Raw genomic sequence first — 19812 nt, forward strand, 5'->3', positions numbered from 1 at the left:
GAAACGCCTTTGTAAACAATTTAGATTGTATAGTAATGCAAACGCAGAGTAACAACAGGGAAAGAATAAATACTGTAAACCAAGGTATGTCGTTTCTGGATGTTTGCTTTTATTATGAATAATACTAAGGCACCATTTAACACCAACAAATATTTTCGATGGGGAGTTGGTAATTTGTGATGGTTGTGGAATGGGGCGGAGTTGGACAGAATGTTAGACAACAAGGGACAAAATACAGAAAGGAGGAGCAAGATAGTTTTTTGTTTTTCTTCTTGAATATTTAAATAGTGGAGTTAATGAGGGTAAAGCCTATGCATTGCACATAAGGCACTTGGCATACAAAATAACACAACATATACCTTCTTCTTTGTGTATTCATCAGAGTAAAACATTATTGCTAAAACATGATTACAATATCTTTCATTTAAAAATCAATTAAATGCAGAACCGTAAAACCTGTTTCATATTAAACCTTAAATCCAAGCATCAACACAGTGTCTTTCCAAGGATAGAATAGCACTGGCTCTTAAGCAATGACCTACAGCAACCTGGACTGCATTTAAATAAAATACAGACATGGAAAGATTTCGGAAATTAATCTTGCAGACCAATCAGAACTCCCATATCTCCACATTGGGTGGATGATTGTATAATGGCAATGATGAAAGGGTCAAGTCTCTGTCATTGGATCCAGCTAAACCAGAGACATTAAATTCTGACACAGGGAACTAAAAACCCTGATTATATTGCTGCCGTTGTGAATAACTCTGACCTTATTTCACAGATGTTCATGGTTAATCAAAGTAGCTTCTGCAAAGAACACAACTAAAAAACATAGTTTCTAGAGCTGGAAATGTTTTGGTTTAGTAGTCATTTAACTGGAGTGAGACAGCAAATAATTGATGAATATGGGAAATACAATGGTCGTAGCTCCATGACTTGACCAATCGTCGATTATTTGGTTCACTAACAGGTAAAGCTAGATAAACATATCAACCCTGTTTGGTATCTTACACCAAAAAAAACATTAACATATAGGCAGGATACCAAATAATTTACCTTAAAATAAGGGTTAGGGCTATGGCTAAATGCTAAATGCCCTAAAGTGAATCTCATTTTTAACACAATCAATTATTTTTACACTTGTTATCTCTGGAGGGCAGACAGTACCAGTAGCAGAGAATGGGCACATTACTGCGTGTGTTTAAGAATCGTAAGATAAAAATGTGCAAAGAAACTAAGAAGACTCATAATTGCATAGATAGAAAATTAAGAAGATATATGTTCTCTCTCTTCTCATGATTTGAGCTGAAAGCACAAATGGCGAGTGTTAAAAAAAACAAATCAAATAAAAAGGACGCAGACGGAAAGCATGAACATGGTTTCAAACACACGTTCTAAACAACATTTTGCTGGAAGGCACACAACAATGACAAGACAGATTACAATGCGACTTGTCTTCCTCACACCGCCACTCCTCTGTTGCCTAACCCAACCCCCCCCCCCCCCCCCCCCGCATTGGAGCGAACTACAAAAACACATCACTTCAAGTAGTGTATCCATCTCCTGAGTTGTGCACAACAGTGTTTATATCTTGTGTCCTTCCACCTTTCCGATCAACAGCCTCCTTTGTAATCTTTGTTCAAAAACAGTTAAGTCTCCTCCACTCCAAGAGCCAACATCCCTTCTCTGCCTCGTCTTTTCGGCGAGGTATGCGGGTCCTTCACAACAGAATATTGTCCTGCCTCATTCTGAATTGCAACGGTTTGTTGTTGTGGGCCGCATGTCCATTTCGCTGGGCTCCGTTTTTCTTTTTTTCTTTTTTTACATCATTCTCTTCCTCCTCCGACGCATCTGTCTCCTCTTTGTCACTTCGTTCATCATCTACTTTCTCCTGAAGACGAAGAAAAAGAACAGCATGGAGACACTTAAATCAATCAAGGGCACCTCCTGCTACATCTGTTCTGAGGCTCTGGCTATTGTATGTTATGGTATGGCTATGGTCAGAACATCTCAAAGAGTTCGTCGGTATAAGTTTGTGTGAGTGTGTTATTCGCCTCAACGGTCCAACATACGTTGGTGGTCAGGAAGCGGACGGCCATGCGTACGATGAGGACGGCCCAGAATATATGGAGAAGCTGCAGCACAAACATCAGGCCGTTGAGGAAGTAGTAGCCAAAGAAGGGCTTGTAGATGGTCACTGGGTAGACCCACGTGCAGTATAAGATCCTTTGGGATGAAAGCATGACGTTAATACAACAAACCTTTTCCACATGGAAAATAACTTGACACGATACCTTCACTTGTATAGTAACTTCAAATATGTTTTCATGAGTGAACTGTGCTTACTTGAAGGGGAAGATCACGAGACGTGTGAAGATGAAAATGGAAGCAAAGACGATGAAGATACAGTTACAGGTAGTCCTCCAGCCAGCATAATTAAACATCTTCGCAGACTAGATAAGGCAGTGGGACACAAGAGAGAGGATATTCGTTTTCCAGTTTCAGGTCACATCTCAAACATTCCCCGCCACAAGATGGCAGTGTTACACAAGTGTTTCGAGGAGTTGATTTCCTGCTTCCACATCCATGCGTTAATGTGTGCTTTTAGATTAACAAATGGTATATTAAAGATCCCATGGCATGAAAATTTCACTTTCTGAGGTTTTCTAACATTAATATGAGTTCCCCTAGCCTACCTATGCTGCCCCAGTGGCTAGAAATTTCGTTGGGTGTAAAACGAGCACTTGGCATTCTGCTCCGCCTTTTAAAAGACGAGGCTCAGACGCGCCATTTTGGAATTTTCCCTGTATGTCGTCATAAGGGGAGATGCCACCTCCCCTTTCTCTGTCTTGCCGCCCAAAGAATTTGGCCCGCCAATGAGCTACGACCGTGCGAGCGCCACACGTGTGTGTGTGTGTGTGTGTGTGTGTGTGTGTGTGTGTGTGATTACACACACTGTAACACATTTGTTGTACACTTGTTTGTTATTTGGATAACTGTTCTGCTGTTGGCGCATAACACGTCGTTTCTTTGACGTCTCTGGTATTTCCTAATGAGACTGTAGTTGGGGTTGTCTCAGCCATCGTTGAGCCTCGCTGCCCGCTGCCGTGAGGCACCATCAACACGAAGCCCCACCGCCCGGCAGCCGTCAGCCGTCAGCGGGCAGCGGGCAGCGTACGGTTCAGTCTACTTCAGATTGATGTGGTAGTGGAAGAACCAGAGACGTTGGAAAATCTAACGCAGTCGTTTGAGATTCATAATATGGTCTGGAGGCGCACACAGCTTTTGGCCGTAATAATATGTATGATATGATATAGATATCTATATATAATATGATATTATTTAGGTATAAGGAGCGCCCGGAGTGTTCTAGAATATTTACAGAACCCGGCCGAAGGCTGTGTGCGCCTCGCCATTGCGATACATCCACTGTAAACAGAGCGCATGGTACCCTGTTGGAAAGCTGCTCTGGGCCACACCCCCACCCTCCCACCTCTCTCCTCCTCATTTGCATTAAAGCTACAGACACTGAAACGGCGCGTTTGGGGAAAGCTCAATGTGCGACTGGCTCGTAGTGGCTGTAATTCTGCACCACGGCCGTCTTCAAATACTGTGTTAGGGGCCCACTAATATCTATATTAAAGCATCCATAAAGTAGCATGCCATGGGACCTTTAATGTTTGGTGACGAAAAACTGAATGACTTACGGGTCCTAATTTATGGATTTGTGTTCATGGAATTGTGTTCATATATATTTTAAGGTCTATAATCCTAATCTTTTTTTGTCATTAATCAGACAAAAGATTTTTCAGATGTCACACAGCTTAAAGGCAGATCACTGTTTGCCACAACCTATTGTGTTCATGAGTTAATCAATTGAATACCCTCACTGAATATTGAATTATTGAGTACGGTGTGAACCGATCCCCTGACACTAAGAGGTGAACAGACGACAAACCTCGAGGAAGTAGTCGGAGGAGTCGTGCAGCAGCATGACGAGCGTCCCGGCGCGGATGTAGTTCATACACCAGGAGAAGCACAGCAGTACGATGGTGGCTAGGTGATGGATTATCTGCTCGTTGAAGTCCTGCGAGGGAGAGGTGACCGCTGTTAATGGGGACATCCTGTTTAAGTCACAATTACAATTGGTCAATTAGCAACACTTTGTGTCCAAAGCGACTTCATGAGAACAATCTGAGCATACAACCAGCATGACACGTTTATAAGAATAGTTTTATTACAAACAGAATGAGAAAAGGTCATTTTTGTATATTTGCTGTCAATGCACAATAATTACACCTCAGACACCCTACATTTCAACAAAGTCCGTTGTAACTTCAACATCAAATTAGCATAACAAGTATTATTATAATGTGTATAAAAATAATATTAATTGTCTGTTGGGACTGTGGTGGGGAACCCGGATCAAGCAGAGGTACATGCTTAGAGGAGAATGCTTCCCAAAATACCTTCTCAGAGATTGGCCCATTCTGTGGTAAACTGAGCCAAATAGCCCATATCCCTACGCAACCCAAAACGACCTGAACACATACACTCAGGAAAGAAGTTTAAATGTACCAAACATGCACACACATACACACACACACACACCCACCCACCCACCCACCCACCCACACCCACACCCACACACACACACACACACACACACACACACACACACACACACACACACGTAAAAAAAATTGTTGCATCAAGATGCATCGATAATCGTTTTAGAATCGAATCGTTGAGATTCGCACCCCTAACTATTACTAGACTTCTCTCCTCCACATCTCTGAAAACTTGCTGGAACATCCATTCACATAGATGGGAAAACGAGAATGAGGTCATCAATAGCTGTTAATAGAAAGTTAAACAGAAATCTCAAAGATCTCTGTTTCATTCTATTTGGCGGCCACAATGGCGGAAAGAAATGTAATGCAAAACACAGATATGGTTGTGGTTTTGCTTTTCGCTTTTTGGAACTTATGTCCTGTTAGCTAGCCAACATGTAGGTTACCCAACATGCCTGGGTTGAACTGAACAAAGGAGGTAGGCTCAGTCATTATACAGAGGTACAGCTCACTCAGAGGGGCACACTCAGCTCAGAGAGAAGACTGGTGCATAAATAAATAGTTATATCTACAACTATTGTGTGTTTTATTAATTTAGAGGTTTTTTTCAAGGTCCCATGGCATGCTACATTATTGATGCTTAAATATATAGATATTAGTGGGCCCCCAACACAGTATTTGAAGACGTTCACGGAATTCAGCCGTGGTGCAGAGTTACAGCCACTACGAGCCAGTCGCACGTTGAGCTTTCCCCAAACACGCTGTTTGCAGCTTTATTGCAAATGAGGTGGAGAGAGGCGGGTCAAGGAGGAGGGTGGGGGTGTGGCCCTGAGCAGCTTGCGGCCACGGTACCATGCGCTCTGTTTACAGTGGATGTATCGCAATGGCGAGGCGCACACAGCCTTTGGCCGTGTTCTGTAATATTCTAGAACACTCCGGGTGCTCCGGTGGGAGTCCTGAAGCTCTATATCTAAATAATATCATATTATACATAAATATCTATATCATATAATAAATATTATCACGGCCAAAAGCTGTGCGCCTCCAGACGATATAATGAACGACTGCGTCGGGTTCTCCGACATCTCTGGTTCTTTCACGTCCACATCAATCTGAAGTAGACTGAACCACGACATGGAGGAGAAAGGGATTGTTGCCCGCTTGAGCCCTGCTTCTCGCTGCCGAGGGACCACCGCCTCGGCAGCGGGCAGCGCTTAGGCACCACTGCCTCCTGCAGCGGGCAGCGCCGAGGAGGTCGTCCCTCGGCAGAAGGCAGCGGGGCGCGGGAAGCGGGGCTCAAGAGGGAGACAATCGCTGGCAACAATCCCTTTCTCCTCCATGTCGTGGTTCATGTACTTCAGGGAGTCAAAGCCAAAGTTCCTTTCCTTGAATTTCTTCTCAACCATGCATGAGATAACCCCCACTACTAGTCTCGTTGTCGAAATACCAGAGACGAGAGTCCGACGTGTTATGCGCCATAAAACCAACAGCAGAACGGTTATCTAAATAATAAAGAAGTGTACAACACTTGCGTGACAGTGGGTGTAATCACACACACACACACACGTGGCGCTCGCACGGTCGTGTCTCATTGGCGGGCCAAATTCTCTGGGCTGACAAGGCAGAGAATGGGGAGGTGGCATCTCCCCTTATGACGACATACAGGGAATATTCCAAAACGGCGCGTCTGAGCTTCGGTTTTTTCAAAGAAGGAGCAGAATGCCTAGTGCTCGTTTTACCCCAAACTAAATTTCTAGCTACTGGGGGCGCATAGGTAGGCTAGGGGAACTCATATTAAAGTTATAAAACCTCAGAAAGTGAAAAATGTCATGCCATGGGATCTTTAATATTCTGTCCAGACAAAATATCTCATAAAGGAATTACCATGGCACCCACTACTCACACAAGTGGGTTGAAGAACTAGTCTGTTGCTCCACCGTACCTTCTCTGGTGGAAGCACCACTGTGGTCATGATGTCAATGCATGGTGGGTATGCAAGGCTTCCATCAGTGGGCCAAAGGACCAATCACCATCATTTCACAGCGATAGATTGTGACTTAACTGACATATTTTAAAATGTATATTATGGAGATCTTCGGGATTATTATTTAATCCCGAAAAAAGCAATTTAAACTGTAGGTGAAACCCCTGTTTCAGCTGGTGTTCTAAACACATCTTAAAAGTGTTATTTTGTAGCCTACTGTTGTGTTTGAGTTATAATAAGCGACACTGTATACGAAATTCCTCACACACCGTGGCTTTCAACTATAAGTACCTGGTAAGCATAACCCTCTCTCGGACGCCAACATAATAGTTAACTGCTGCTCAGACTGAGCTTCACACACCGACACACATCTCGCCGCTGGTGTTCCTTGGTCGTGGCGTCAAACAGTAAAGGTGCTTTGACATCATGAAAGAATGTTACATGCGTTCAGAGAAGAGGGGAACGATCACAAACTGGTTGGTGGCGACTGTTATAAACATATGATATTACTCCTGTTATCTCAAAATTACTCTGTTAGACTGTTATTTCAGTTACAGTGATAGAGTGACTGTTTAGACCAGGCATCTCCAAACGGCGGACCGCGGTCCGGGTCCGGACCAAGTGACGGTCCTATTTTTTTGACTCCACTAGAAAACATGTATACATTTTTTTTTTATGATTTCACTATACAAAGCATGATTATGTTAGTAAAATCATTTCTCACTGAAATACAAATTGAAAGGCAGAATAGTCTGTAGTACAGCTTAAAAACAGCAAAAAGCAATGATCTTCACAGAGCGAAGATCATGCACTCACCGAACTCCCCCCCTCCCTCCGTCTGTCACGGCATGTGCGTAATAGCGTCACTCAAAAAATAGCCAATCAAATTTTTTGTTAACCGGAAGAGCGATTTGGAATGAGAAAATGGCTTGCTTGGAAATAAGGAAATTTGACCCCTAAAATAGACATTTTAAAGATGAATGGACTGATCAATGCATGTTCATCCTCCCGCAAGGCAGTACAAAACCTTTGTTGTGTCTTTTATGTGTTGAAACAGTGGCGCTGAATATTAAGCGGCATTACTAATCCAAACACAGATCCTTCGAGGAAAAGTATCCCCAGAAGTCAGAAGTAAGAGCGTGGAAAATATCCGAGCTGAGACCTCAGTATGAACGGTCTACGCGTGTCTTCACACACTGATTTACAGGCCAGCAACGTGCAAATGAATGCTCACTTAACTTAAGATTGGATGGATTTTGGGGCAACATAAAAAAACTTTCAGTGACACGACTGTTGTGAAGGAGTGCTTGAATGCCGCTGCCGAGACGTTACTTGAAGGTAACCAAAGGGATGAATTGTGTGAAAAAATAAAGCAAATCCCAATGTGAGCTGCAACGACAACCAGAAAATCCGAAATGTTATCAGATGACACACTGTCACAGCTTCATGCGGCTGTTCAGAGTGCCCCATCCTTAGCCATTGATGAGTCGTCAGATGTAACGGATAATGCCCAGCTTTTGGTTTATGTGCGATTGTTTTATCAAGAATAGAAAGAGATATGTGAGGACCTGTTGGGTCTAACACCACTTGGGACACTGTTTTGCTTACTTGAAATGAAGGCCTAATGCTCTTTTTTTGTGTTTATTTGAAATTTAGGCCTGGTGTACCTGTTTTGCTTACTTGAAATGTAGGCCTTATGCACTTTTTATGTTTACTTAAATTGTGGGCCTAATGTACCTGTTTTGTTTACTTGAAATGTTAATATGCGTTACTTTGTCTTGCTAGTTTTTCATGGTTAAAAGTAAGCTATTTGGAAATTGAAAATAAATTCATCTGAAATGATAAGGTAATATGCCGTGTTGATTGTATTTGACAAAAGAAGGCTATTAGGACGTGGTAGGTTCGGACCTTTCTTGGAAGGAATTTTTAGTAACTGGACCTTGTTCAATTTTAATTGAAGACCCCTGGTTTAGACAATTTTATTTCAGTAACACTGATAAAGTGAATGTTTAGACACTGTTATCACAGAAACAATGATAAAATGGCATAGATTGTGTTAGTTAGAGTGTGTGAGTAGGGCCATGTATCATCATGCTACTTATCAATGTCCTGGCCCAAACATTTTCTACTTGTGTATCAGACACTGCATGTATTTCACTCCCATATCTATCCCATATCTTGTCTTCATGGATGATTTTGCCTCTGATGGGAGTTGTGTCATGTATGTATTATTTCTGTTTCAACCGTGGGCTGGTAAATTCCCATTTTCTGTCTGTTTTGCTTCACTTTCATAGTTTAGCGAGAAACTCTGGGTGGCCTCTCTTGCGCTGTGGAAGATAACTGTATACACTCTTCACGTCACAAGCGTGATCTTTCCTAGAACAAACCTTATACTTCATGTACCTGAATCCACTTTGAATGTCGCATAGTGGGTAGGAGCACACTCACATCACACACACAAAAACAAATGTACATACACTAGGCACATCAACAGACACACACAGCACAAACAGCCCACCAATGAAGTAGGCTGGGGGCAGCCTAATGTCTGCTAACAACTCATGCCCGATGGTGGGCTGATAGTGTTGGCCTAGGCACTCCATAAACAACCCTTGATAGAATGCCATATCTTGGCAGAACTATGCCCATGTCTCGGTAAGGAGTTCTACTCCAAGAGATTACAGATAAATAAGAGTGTAGACATGTTTTTATTGGTCAATAGTATAGACCAATAAAAACATATTGCAAAGACTCTATAGGATATGTCAAGAGTACCACAACAGTCCTACTGCACAATTTGACTGGATATCCTACATTCTCCTGATTTTCACTGACAAACGCTTCGCATTTTATCTTAGTTTTTCCGCAACTTGCTAGTTTGCTCTATCCTCTTTGAACCATAATGGCCAAAGATAAACAATAGTTAGGACCTAGATGGACCCAGGATGGAAGTGTTGGCTCACCTTCCGCTTGACGTCGAAGGCCACACTGAAGAGCAGAGCGACGTAGAAGCCCAGCTCTATCATGTAGTACCAGTACTGCGAGGGCAGGAGACTCTGTGGAACACAAAGAGACACAACCTTTGAACTCTAACGCCCAGCGATACAGACTGTTTTAAATGTCCCTGTGAATTCATATTCATTACGATCGTTCAATGGCTGAATGTTGTTTTTTAATGTTGAGAACTATTCTGGCCTTGTGCCTTCAGTGTGGTGTGGTTGATGACCAAAAAAGGACTTGTACCAGCACAGGGAAGCCCTCCCACATCTCCTTCAGGTCATAGAACCAGGGTTTCTATCAAAAAGAGAAGAAGAGAGAGGTTGAGTTAACAGATGGAGACGGCTCTTCTTATAGATCAGATGACTCATCACAGGATAGGTCATCATAAGGTGGAGTCATCACATTAAAGATCAGCTGTCATAGATACTTGGGAAGTGAACGTTTAAAACTACTACTCACATCGATCAGGGTGGCCAGGCCAGCAAAGAAAGCAAGAAGGTAAAAGGTAAATCTCCAACTGAAAGAGAATACATACACAGATAGACACGCAAACTTGCAAAATCTCAATCAAGGGGATTACAAGATGCATGTTTTCTAGTGGAATTTAACAATGATGGCGCATTCCCTCTCAAACACACACAACACATCTCTTACACAACGATAATACGACAACTGCCTTTTATTGCTATTACTGTATCAAAATACTTGTAGCCTGTCTATGTAATGCATAGATAGATAGCTATTTAGTCATAGTCAACAAAATGAATTACATCAGTTTAGCCCAAAAACAGGAAATGATGGAAAGATGGGGAGTGGATAGTGGCAGTGGTTTCAGGAAATAGGAGGGAGAGAAAGAGGGGTGGGAGAGCGAGAGGAGAGGGAGAAAGAGGTGGGAGGGTGAGAGAGAGGCAAGGTAGAGAGAGAGAGAAAGGGTGAGAGAGATAATGAGAGAAAGAGACAGAGAGAGAGAGAGAGAGAGAGAGAGAGAGAGAGAGAGAGAGAGAGACAGAGAGAGAGAGAGAGAGAGAGAGAGAGAGAGAGAGAGAGAGAGAGAGAGAGAGAGAGAGAGAGAGAGAGAGCGACAGAGAGAGAGAGAGAGAGAGAGAGAGAGAGAGAGACAGAGAGACAGAGAGAGAGAGAGAGAGAGACAGAGGGAGAGAGAGCGAGAGAGAGGGAGAGAGGGAGGGAGGGGGTACACCAGTGGAAGTAGTAGTGGGATAAACAGGGAGACAGGCCACAGTGAGCTTATTGTGCCCAGAAACACAACAGATGGATTCATGGGGGATGTCGTCATACACGCACAGGGAAAGACACACCATGACTAGGGAGTGACAATCAAGCTACAACGCATGCACACGCTCGCACACTCTACTGACTGTGAAGCCGATAAAGCAAGTCGCTGAAACAACATGTCCTCACTTCAACACCCACGTAAATACCAGGGAGGCCATAAGGACAATGAAGTGTAGCGGAAATGACATGCAGGCCCTTTCAGGATCATGCCATTGCATCTTTGTATAGACGGCTGTTTGTGTTTTTATTATATTCTAATATTCTATGTTAATGTTTATTTTGTGTTTGTTTTTTGTGTTACTGTATACGGCCTGCGTTCTACATATTGTAACACCAGCCAAAATTGTATCACAAAATCCTATTAAGATTAGGTGTGTGAGCTAATGTACTTTAGTACTAAAAGGCTGTAAATCTTGGGTAAATGCTTGGTTAATGCTGTGGTATACTATCAGCATATCCATCATATCAGTAATAGACAGTGGGGCAGCGGTATGTACAGTAACTGCCTCTCAGAGTGTGGGTCAATGCCCCGGTCCGCTTTAAAGGGCTGGGGTCTAACGTGGCAATGTGGGTATTTCTCTGTAAATCCCGTAAGCTGAGACCTCTGCACTCAGGATTCACGGTCCTAAGTCCCCGCTGCTAGTTAGTTAGCTATGCTCTGGCTTCTGTAAACACTCAAGAGTTAAATATAACACAGCGATGGACTCTGGGCACTTGGCTGTACCCAAAGTAACTTTGTGTGTGTGTGTGAGAATAAGATATAGAGAGATAGAGAGAGAGAGAGAGAGAGAGAGAGAGAGAGAGAGAGATAGAGAGAGAGAGAGAGAGAGAGAGAGAGAGAGAGAGAGAGATAGAGAGAGAGAGAGAGAGAGAGAGAGAGAGAGAGAGAGAGAGAGAGAGAGAGAGAGAGAGAGAGAGCATGTGCGTGTTAGGGAGGGGTCTTGGCATGTTGTGCTGGCAGTTGGCTTTGGGGTGTGAGTAGCCAGGGAGCAGGCATGCTAGCTAGCAGCAGAGTGACATTATATATATGAACGTGAGTTATTAATAGACAGCGAACTGGGGTAAGCTGTTCCAACCAGTTGCACAGCCAGCAATGTTCATGTGTATGTGTGCCCACATGGTTTTATCATGTGCATGCGGGCATAAGTGCATCCCATGCGTTCATGTCTTTCAGCGGTACCTGGCTTCTTTGAACTTCTTGATCAGGCTGGGCCGGTCCTGGTTCCGCCGTCTCCTGAACCAGCGCTGCACCTGTCGCTCTGATAAGTCCGTCTGCTTACACAGCCTCTCCATCGCGCTCTGAGGGGAAGGGGTTGTGGATGGGTATTAGCATTTACTGTTGTAGTGTTTTTTAGGAATAGTATAGGGAAAGGCTATCTTCTGGTTATGTAATACCCTCAATTATCATATTTTGTTATTTCAATTTCTGTGAGATGCACATCGATGTATTGTATGTTATACATGAACGCTCTGATGAGGTTCATTAATGTTCAGAAGGTAAGCACAGTTCACATTGAGCTCATCTGTTTTATGTGAAATTTACACAAACCCAGATGAGATTCATCCCCTTAATAGTGCGATTGAGGTATTAGGTGATTTAAAGATTAATTATTTATCTTTAAATTCATTGCCATAACGATGCTGCGTGTGTGCAGCTATTGCGCCATCAATTGTTTTAGAGTAAAGTAGGTCCTGCTGGCTATTGAATAGACTCATATTCTAAGGTGCCTTTTGAATCCAAACCACAATTAACACAGTTTAGTTTTAATTAACAAATTACTTAAGCAATAAATGTCACTCAACCTCAGCACCACTTGGGACGCCTGAGACAGCAGAAAAAAAACAAACAGTTTGTCTTCCGACCTCTGATTGGTTCATCCCGCCCCAACCCTCCTCTCCGCTCTGCTGTCTTTCTTCCACAGCTCAGGTGCAAGTTTTGGAATACATTTATTCATTGACAAATATCATTCACACATTTGTGAATATTTAAATCAGAACATGGGTGTGATTGTGTATCTGTGTGTCTGTGTGTGCGTGTGTGCACGCATGTATGTGTGTGTGTGTGTGTGTGTGTGTGTGTGTGTTTGTGTGTGTGTGTGTGTGTGTGTGTGTGTGTGTGTGTGTGTGTGTGTGTGTGTGTGTGTGTGTGTGTGTGTGTGTGTGTTTGTGGTTGTTGTGTGCGTTGAGTGTGCGTGTTTGTGTTCCTACCTGGGTGGGGTTCTTGCTGTTGTTACAGTAGAAGGACTCCAACGTAGGGTTGGGAGAAACCTGGAGTCGTACCGTCTCCTTCACCCCGAGCAGAGAGGCTAGGGGCAATGCCACTGTCCTGCACAGACAATCACATACACACACACACACAGACATACACACATGTATGCAAACAGACACATACACACAAAAAAAACAACACTTCAAGGTGATGGTATGGAAGGCTATCAAATCTACTTTGGACATTAAATTGGAAAATGTTCGCTGGGTACAATAATTTCAACAAAGATTAGCTTCAACTTCAAATCACACAAGTCGTACAAAAAAAGCATCAAAGGGTTCCAATCAAATTAGCAGCCCTGGGATGCAGTGGAGATGATAGGTGGAGAGAGAAGAAAGAGCATCACAAGCAGAGTGACTCTGAAGAAAGAAACCGCATCCGCAATGAAGAGGAGAGGGGAAAACCAGATGATCTACCAGAGGAGAAGGGCAAGGCAGCCGGGGAGTAAGAAGAAGAGTCTCTGTAGTAGTCTTAGGGAGGATGGAGCAGTGAGAGAGAGAGGGGTTGAGTGAGCGGGAATCAGGCACAGAGTTTGGTTTGGTGTCTGACAGCCAGACACAAGAATAAAATGGCCGCACATGAAGAGGACTTCCGGATTTGCATTTGTCACTGGAATGCTTTACTGCCCCCTTGTGTACACGTTAACAAGACAGAAGTGGACATGTGGCCAGCCCTGCAAAGATCGAGTCATGTCTTGAATTCCAAACGGGGATCTTGTTTGGTCTGCAGAGGTGTGAATCCGCTTCAGAGGGGAGATGGGGAGGGGGGGTCGGTGGATGGAAATGGAGGAAACGGACCTTTCGAAGATCTGGCGGATGATGATGAAGGCGAGGGCGATGGGCAGCACCACCCAGAGGTCCTGACCCTTGGCGTAGACCCTGCCGTCCCGGTCCTCCAGGTCAGCCCAGCCCAGCCCCTCTGGAAACCAGAGCCGCTCCTGCCATACCCAGTCGCTCAGCTCCTGTAACATGCTGCACCAAACAGGACAGGAGAGGGGAGGAGAGGTCAAGGACAGCACACAGGGGGGATGGGGGCTGTTACCACACAGGTAGCAGAGCAACGACACACATGGGAGTGTGTAATTAGCAATAGTAATTAAAGGATTCCACTGAGGAATAAACAATGAAAAAATGAAGGCCGAACTATATGAACACAAAAGTGGACTTATGTCTCAGCAATCTCATGTTATTTATGTATTTAATGTCAGCCCTGTCAAATGCAATTGCCATCACTGAAGGTGGACTATAAACGTTTTCAAATGTAATCTAATCCAATCCAATCAAATCTGTGTTGATAAAGAATGGATATGACTAACCCTGAGAGGGTTATTTTGAAGTAAATTATTACAGTTTCTATGAATCCCAGGAGCAGCACACAAGAGAGAAAGAGAGAGCGGGAGATTCAGCTCTCTCTCTCTGCTCAACTCAACAGCTCTGATCAACACTGGACAGCTGCTTACTGGTCGCCTGCTCCTCTTTCCGAAGCAGACGAATGGTCGCTGGATGCCCCAGGGAGTGGCTCACACAGAACACAGGAAGTGGAGTTTTGAAGAAGTATAATCTGGGGGACATGAGGCATGACTCATCCATCTGGGTGGAGCAGAGGCAGCCCCCCCCCCCAGCCCGCCCCTTCCACACACACACATACTCAGACGTCTCTGGAGGTCTTTAGTAATCCACCGCCTATTCCACCCGTGGAAGCTTGCCAAATCCTCCCTCCCCCGAGAGCACTAGACTCCCACCACCAGCCCCGCCCTTCTCCCCACTGACTCCTCACCAGAAAGGAAACCCTTCCGGGAAGAATGTATGACATCATCCCTGAATCAGGTCTTCCGGTACAGTGCTCTTTTAAATAGTGATCACGATTTTATTTACACACACACACTCTCTCTCTCTCACCATCTCTCTCTCACAAACACATCTGTAGAGGGGAATAGTTAGCATATCAATAGAAGAGAAGACAGATTATAAAGTAGCACCATGTATAACACACTTCTAAAGGGTCCATCGTCTTGAGTGGGCACTTATCTCCGTCAGACAGTGAATCACAAACATCCTAAACATTAGCGGACACAACGTAAGCTTGTATGTTTTTCCCATTTTACAAGTCATGCACACAGTGTTCTGTGGCTACGGGCGACACATCAAAGAACAAATCACTGCGTTTGAGTGTGAGTGTGAGTGTGAGTGGGCGTCTTTGTTTTGCATTGCTCATTAAATCCAGACAGATACTAGTATAGAACATCTTCCGTGTGATAGCCCCAGGTGCCTCAATCCTGCCGCCTGATCACTAGTTACAAGTAAAGAGAGAGTGAAGAGGGATGAGCTATAAGCCGGCTGCACACACACACACACACACACACACACACACACACACACACACACACACACACACACACACACACACACACAGACACGCGCTCGCACGCACGCACGCACGCACGCACGCACGCACGCACACACACACACACACACACACACACACACACACACACACACACACACACACACACACACACACACACACACACACACACACACACACACACACACACACACACACACACACGCACACACACACAGCCTGTCTGCTCCTGCTCCCCTTTCGAGGCACTGCTTTCCCTAAATTAAGATATAATTTCAGCAGATCGACTTGACCTCTCTTCCAGACCCAGCCTGGAACAGCAGCTCCAAGTTCAACCTAAGTTCAGAGAATAGATCTCACCTGATGTCAGAGATACTCATGTCAACTGATGTCAGAGCATGTGACGGCACTCTGACGATTTTGCTGACCCAATAAAAAATAAGGATGTCCTAGGTAGCAGAGAGTGGAAGTGTGTCGTTTTCCCTGCTCCCTAGTATACATAGTAGTATACGTAGTAAAGTGTACATAGTGGTGTGGTGGATGTGGTGTTTCTAAACAGAGCTCTGAATCCTGAAAGGCAGAAATCAAACTAACCAGGATAATCTTTGAGCCATATGTTTAATATTGGGTGCGCTGTATCTCTGACATCAGTTGTTAAGTTAATTCTCTGAACTAAGGTTGAATAGGTCTGCAGGGAATAAAGGTTTTGGTGTATGGTGCCCTTGCATGAACTGAAGTCAAAGCAGCATTAACGGTGACGATAACCACATTACATTACAGCACAACCTGGTATTGAATGCTGAATGCATAAAGATTTGGGAATAATTCCTGCTGCCTAGGCATTCCCCACAGATAAACAACACCCTGCCTACGGCATTTAAGAGTAATCCTCAAGAATGTTTTTAGGAATTGGCTTCCAAAGATGATCTACACTGCTTTTTGGCCAAGCAGGAGATAGCAGTGTGGGCTAGAACTTTAGTGATTCACTTAAATCTTCAATGATATGTTTGGCTTGAAGTTATTTGCTGTTTTCTTTACCAGTATTTTGTAAATAGTCACTGTCACCCTATGACAACTTGTCAATGAATAGCAACCTGTAAAACCAGGAGGAATGAGATAGGGAGACACAGAGGGAACTCTTGATAAGCTGTGTCATTATAAAACAGAAGGACAGGAAGACAATATTAGATAGACTAAGTTAACTAACTAGTATCAACTAAGTAAGCTGATATCAGAAAGGTCCAGAATGTTAGGTCTACAGGAAGCACGTTGAGATGATATGATAGCAGCCCTGAAATAAAACAATTTACATCATGGCTTTAATCTACAAAGTATTACATGTAGAGTTATAGTAGAGTCTATGATAGCAGTAGAAATAGGATCATCGGCATTATTACACACACCCACACATAGAAATATACATCACAGTTAGCTAACATACTCAATGCACATCAAGAAACGTGTTATACATTAGGCTGATCAACCAGGTCTAATGATATTCTCAGAGTAAGATTATTAAGTGATTCATCCGATAATTTAGGAAAAAGACGGCGTAGTTCTGGAGGCTGATACATTCAATGCACATGGTCTATTAGCTGTAATTCAGATCATGCTTTAGACATCTCTAGCGTCTACCCAGGCGTGAGTCATTTTACATGGCACAAATGTATCCCCTTCTTGGCAGGACTGAGTCAAATGTCGGTGGAGGGACAGCAAGCTGTTAGCACAGATTCCCAGAAGCATTAACCCTCGCAGTAATGAACAACAGGGTCTAGGCTTCTTTCACCACAACGATAGCCGTGTTATGGATAACAGAGAGCAAAGTCACGGCCACTACCTTCCCTCCACTAGTGACCTGCCGCGAGGATGACAGAGGGTAGCGTGACCTTTGACCGAGTCGGAGGAGCCAATTGTTAAGCTGATGTTGTTATTTTGAATAGCTGGCTCAGGGCCATTCTCACCAGTACTGAGGCCAAACCATTTTGTAGAGCAATAACATTCGTCGCGGAATTCATTTGTTGCTGGGATTCAGAGGTTAGGACTCAACACCACCACAGCTCTCTGTACTCAATCTGATCCGAGTGATGAAGAACCGTTGGAATAGTGTGGGGGGGAACTACTAAACACACTGTTCAGGTTTAGTTATGCTTCTATCTGAAGTCACGTATAGTGGCCCGGGTTAGCTGAGATTTTATGTTGGTATAATTGCACGAATACTGTACTGAATGATATCTGCGCTAGCAAAACACAGGAAACCTAAATGAATCCAACCTAAGATATGATGATGTTGACGGTAGCCTGCAAAGATGAGTACAGACAAAGACTTCTGATAAAGGTCAGGTCACGCTTCTGCCAGGTCAAGGGATTGGGAGATAGAAGCCCAACATAAAATGATAACAAAAGTAGGGCTACTTATTGTTTACAGCCATGGTTACCCTGCAATTAAATCAATATTTAAAAGGTTACAACACTATATGCCAGCAGTAACCGTGGAGCTCAGGATGGTATTGTAGTTTTGTTCGGCTGACTGAGAATGTAAGCATAGATCATTAGTGACACTGTCTAATAACAGGTCATATGAACAGTGTATAATCTCCCCCTAATCTCATTAGTGGAGTTTGAAACTTTGTATCTTCTTGGTTTTAAAGGTTGCATCACACTGTACGAAAGTGATACGGAGTAGGGCTATAGGATCGGTATGATCATGTGGCTTCCACCTAGGCCTACTTAGCCATTATGTCTTCATGTGTCTTCTGTAGTTAGGGCTTGAAACCAAACAGAAATGTGACGTTTAACACTGTATGGATGAGTTGCCAGGGCTGTGGATGGATGACTATACGTCTCTCTCACCTTGTCGGTTATGGAAATAATTAAAGGTAAACCCGTGTAGGCTTAGATACTTATTATACAACGTTTGTCAATGTATAACCACCCCTAAAGTGTGGTCTAGGTAGGTTAGCATTTATTTTATTGTTAATTTTGCATTCTAATCCTAACTGCAATGCTGTTTTATTTGTTTGCATTTGAGGACGAACTGCCTGACAATTGATCCAATAGCCTGTCAGTCGTATAGTGAGTGGTATGATAAGTAACGTCAGGCTAGCCTCTGATGACAGCCACGCGTAGGCATTCCCTCTGGTTAAACCCCAACCCCTCCGCGGGGACAGCCCGGCTACAGCCCGAGTCCAGTGGGAGGTTTCTGGTTAGCATCAGGGGATTTACACATTTTGAGACCCTATATATTCAACACATATTCCGCCTTTGAAGGAGAACCAAGGGGTGGTTGTCCACAGCCATTTAGGAAAGTGTCTGTCTTGCAATAATATTGATGGTACTTACATGGTTTATTTTCCTTGGCTGTAGCAGGATGAAAGCGAAATAAAGGACAACTATAATGCTTCACTTTCGGGCCTCTTATCCCACTACAAACTTTTTAAAATACAACCTATGAGCTAAAGCCAAGCCTGAGTAGCATTTCTATCGAGGTTTAGGGTCCGACTCGGTCATCACATCCTAGCCTCATATCTTTGTAGAGAAAAATTTAGTTACCTCTCTGTTTTGTTTTCAAAATGAAAGAATTCGTGGAAAGTGTTAGAGGGGAGAGGCGAGGCTCAACAGACTATCGCGAAGCGGTCAAATGCAGTGCTCTCCGCGTTAAACTATACTTTATGGTCGGAATTTAGGCGTGGGCCAGTCTAAGAGAAGAGCCGAAAGAGAGAGAGTATATAGAGAGAGAATAACGGAGAGGGAGGGCCTGTGACGTCTAAGCACATGGGAGGAGAGCCTCTCGCGCTCTGCTTGATGTTTCCGGTCCTCTCTCGTGCTGCGTGTGTGTGTGTGTGTGTGTGTGGGGGGGGGGGGGGGGGGGGGGGTTGTAGTAGGGGTTGTATCGCCACAACACGCAGGCTGTAGCCCAATTGGAGAACTGCGTATAGTTCTCCAATTATTATCATGCAGACTGTAAACTGATAAGATAATAATAATCGAGTAACAAAAAGTAATGGAAACATTACGGAACATTTTGTTCTGTCATGTGTTATCAAATGAGCAAGGGTCATGCATTTGTTTTCCGTGCAATAGTAGATCCTTCATTTGCATGAATCAAATTGTTGTTTTACGTGTAAGTGAAATAAACTATTTGAATCAAGGAATGGTTATATGTTGCTCTGATTAGTTACGTCTTCAACGGTACGATGACCATCAGCACTTAAACCAACCTAAAGCATGTACACATACACACAGATATATTATGAGCGCACACACACACGTTTTCTCTAGGGATATAGTGATGTATGCTAGAATGCCCTCTTCAGGTCTGACGATAG

General features: G+C 43.7%; 1 protein-coding gene across 2 annotated transcripts; it reads right to left on the reverse strand.

Annotated features, from left to right (window-relative positions):
- Nucleotides 1–87: 87 nt before the first annotated feature.
- On the reverse strand, nt 88–19269 carry LOC132467639 (ceramide synthase 2-like). Of its 2 annotated transcripts, none has more exons than XM_060065090.1 (11): nt 19037–19269; nt 13921–14094; nt 13063–13180; nt 12035–12153; nt 10021–10078; nt 9805–9855; nt 9525–9617; nt 3962–4090; nt 2350–2456; nt 2076–2229; nt 88–1894 (listed from the first exon to the last, which is right to left on the reverse strand). In XM_060065090.1, the coding sequence occupies exons 2-11, from the start codon at nt 14091–14093 to the stop codon at nt 1724–1726; spliced, it is 1173 nt and encodes a 390-aa protein (XP_059921073.1). In that variant the 5' UTR covers nt 14094; nt 19037–19269; the 3' UTR covers nt 88–1723. The 2 variants fall into 2 exon arrangements, with proteins under 2 accessions (XP_059921073.1, XP_059921072.1); XM_060065089.1 differs by having other exon boundaries at nt 18827–19268.
- Between the last annotated feature and the right edge of the window lie 543 nt (nt 19270–19812).

Source organism: Gadus macrocephalus, chromosome 11, assembly GCF_031168955.1.
Source record: "Gadus macrocephalus chromosome 11, ASM3116895v1".
NCBI lineage: Eukaryota > Metazoa > Chordata > Actinopteri > Gadiformes > Gadidae > Gadus > Gadus macrocephalus.

What these genes read in the sequence shown, in the direction of transcription:
- LOC132467639 (XM_060065090.1), bottom strand. Translation starts at nt 14,093, where the DNA reads ATGTTACAGGAGCTGAGCGACTGGGTATGGCAGGAGCGGCTCTGGTTT. An exon ending in ACAGCAAGAACCCCACCCAG is followed by an intron (nt 12,154 to 13,062) that starts GTAGGAACACAA and finishes CCTTCCCCTCAG; the next exon opens with AGCGCGATGGAGAGGCTGTG. An exon ending in CCTCCGACTACTTCCTCGAG is followed by an intron (nt 2,457 to 3,961) that starts GTTTGTCGTCTG and finishes TGCCTTATCTAG; the next exon opens with TCTGCGAAGATGTTTAATTA.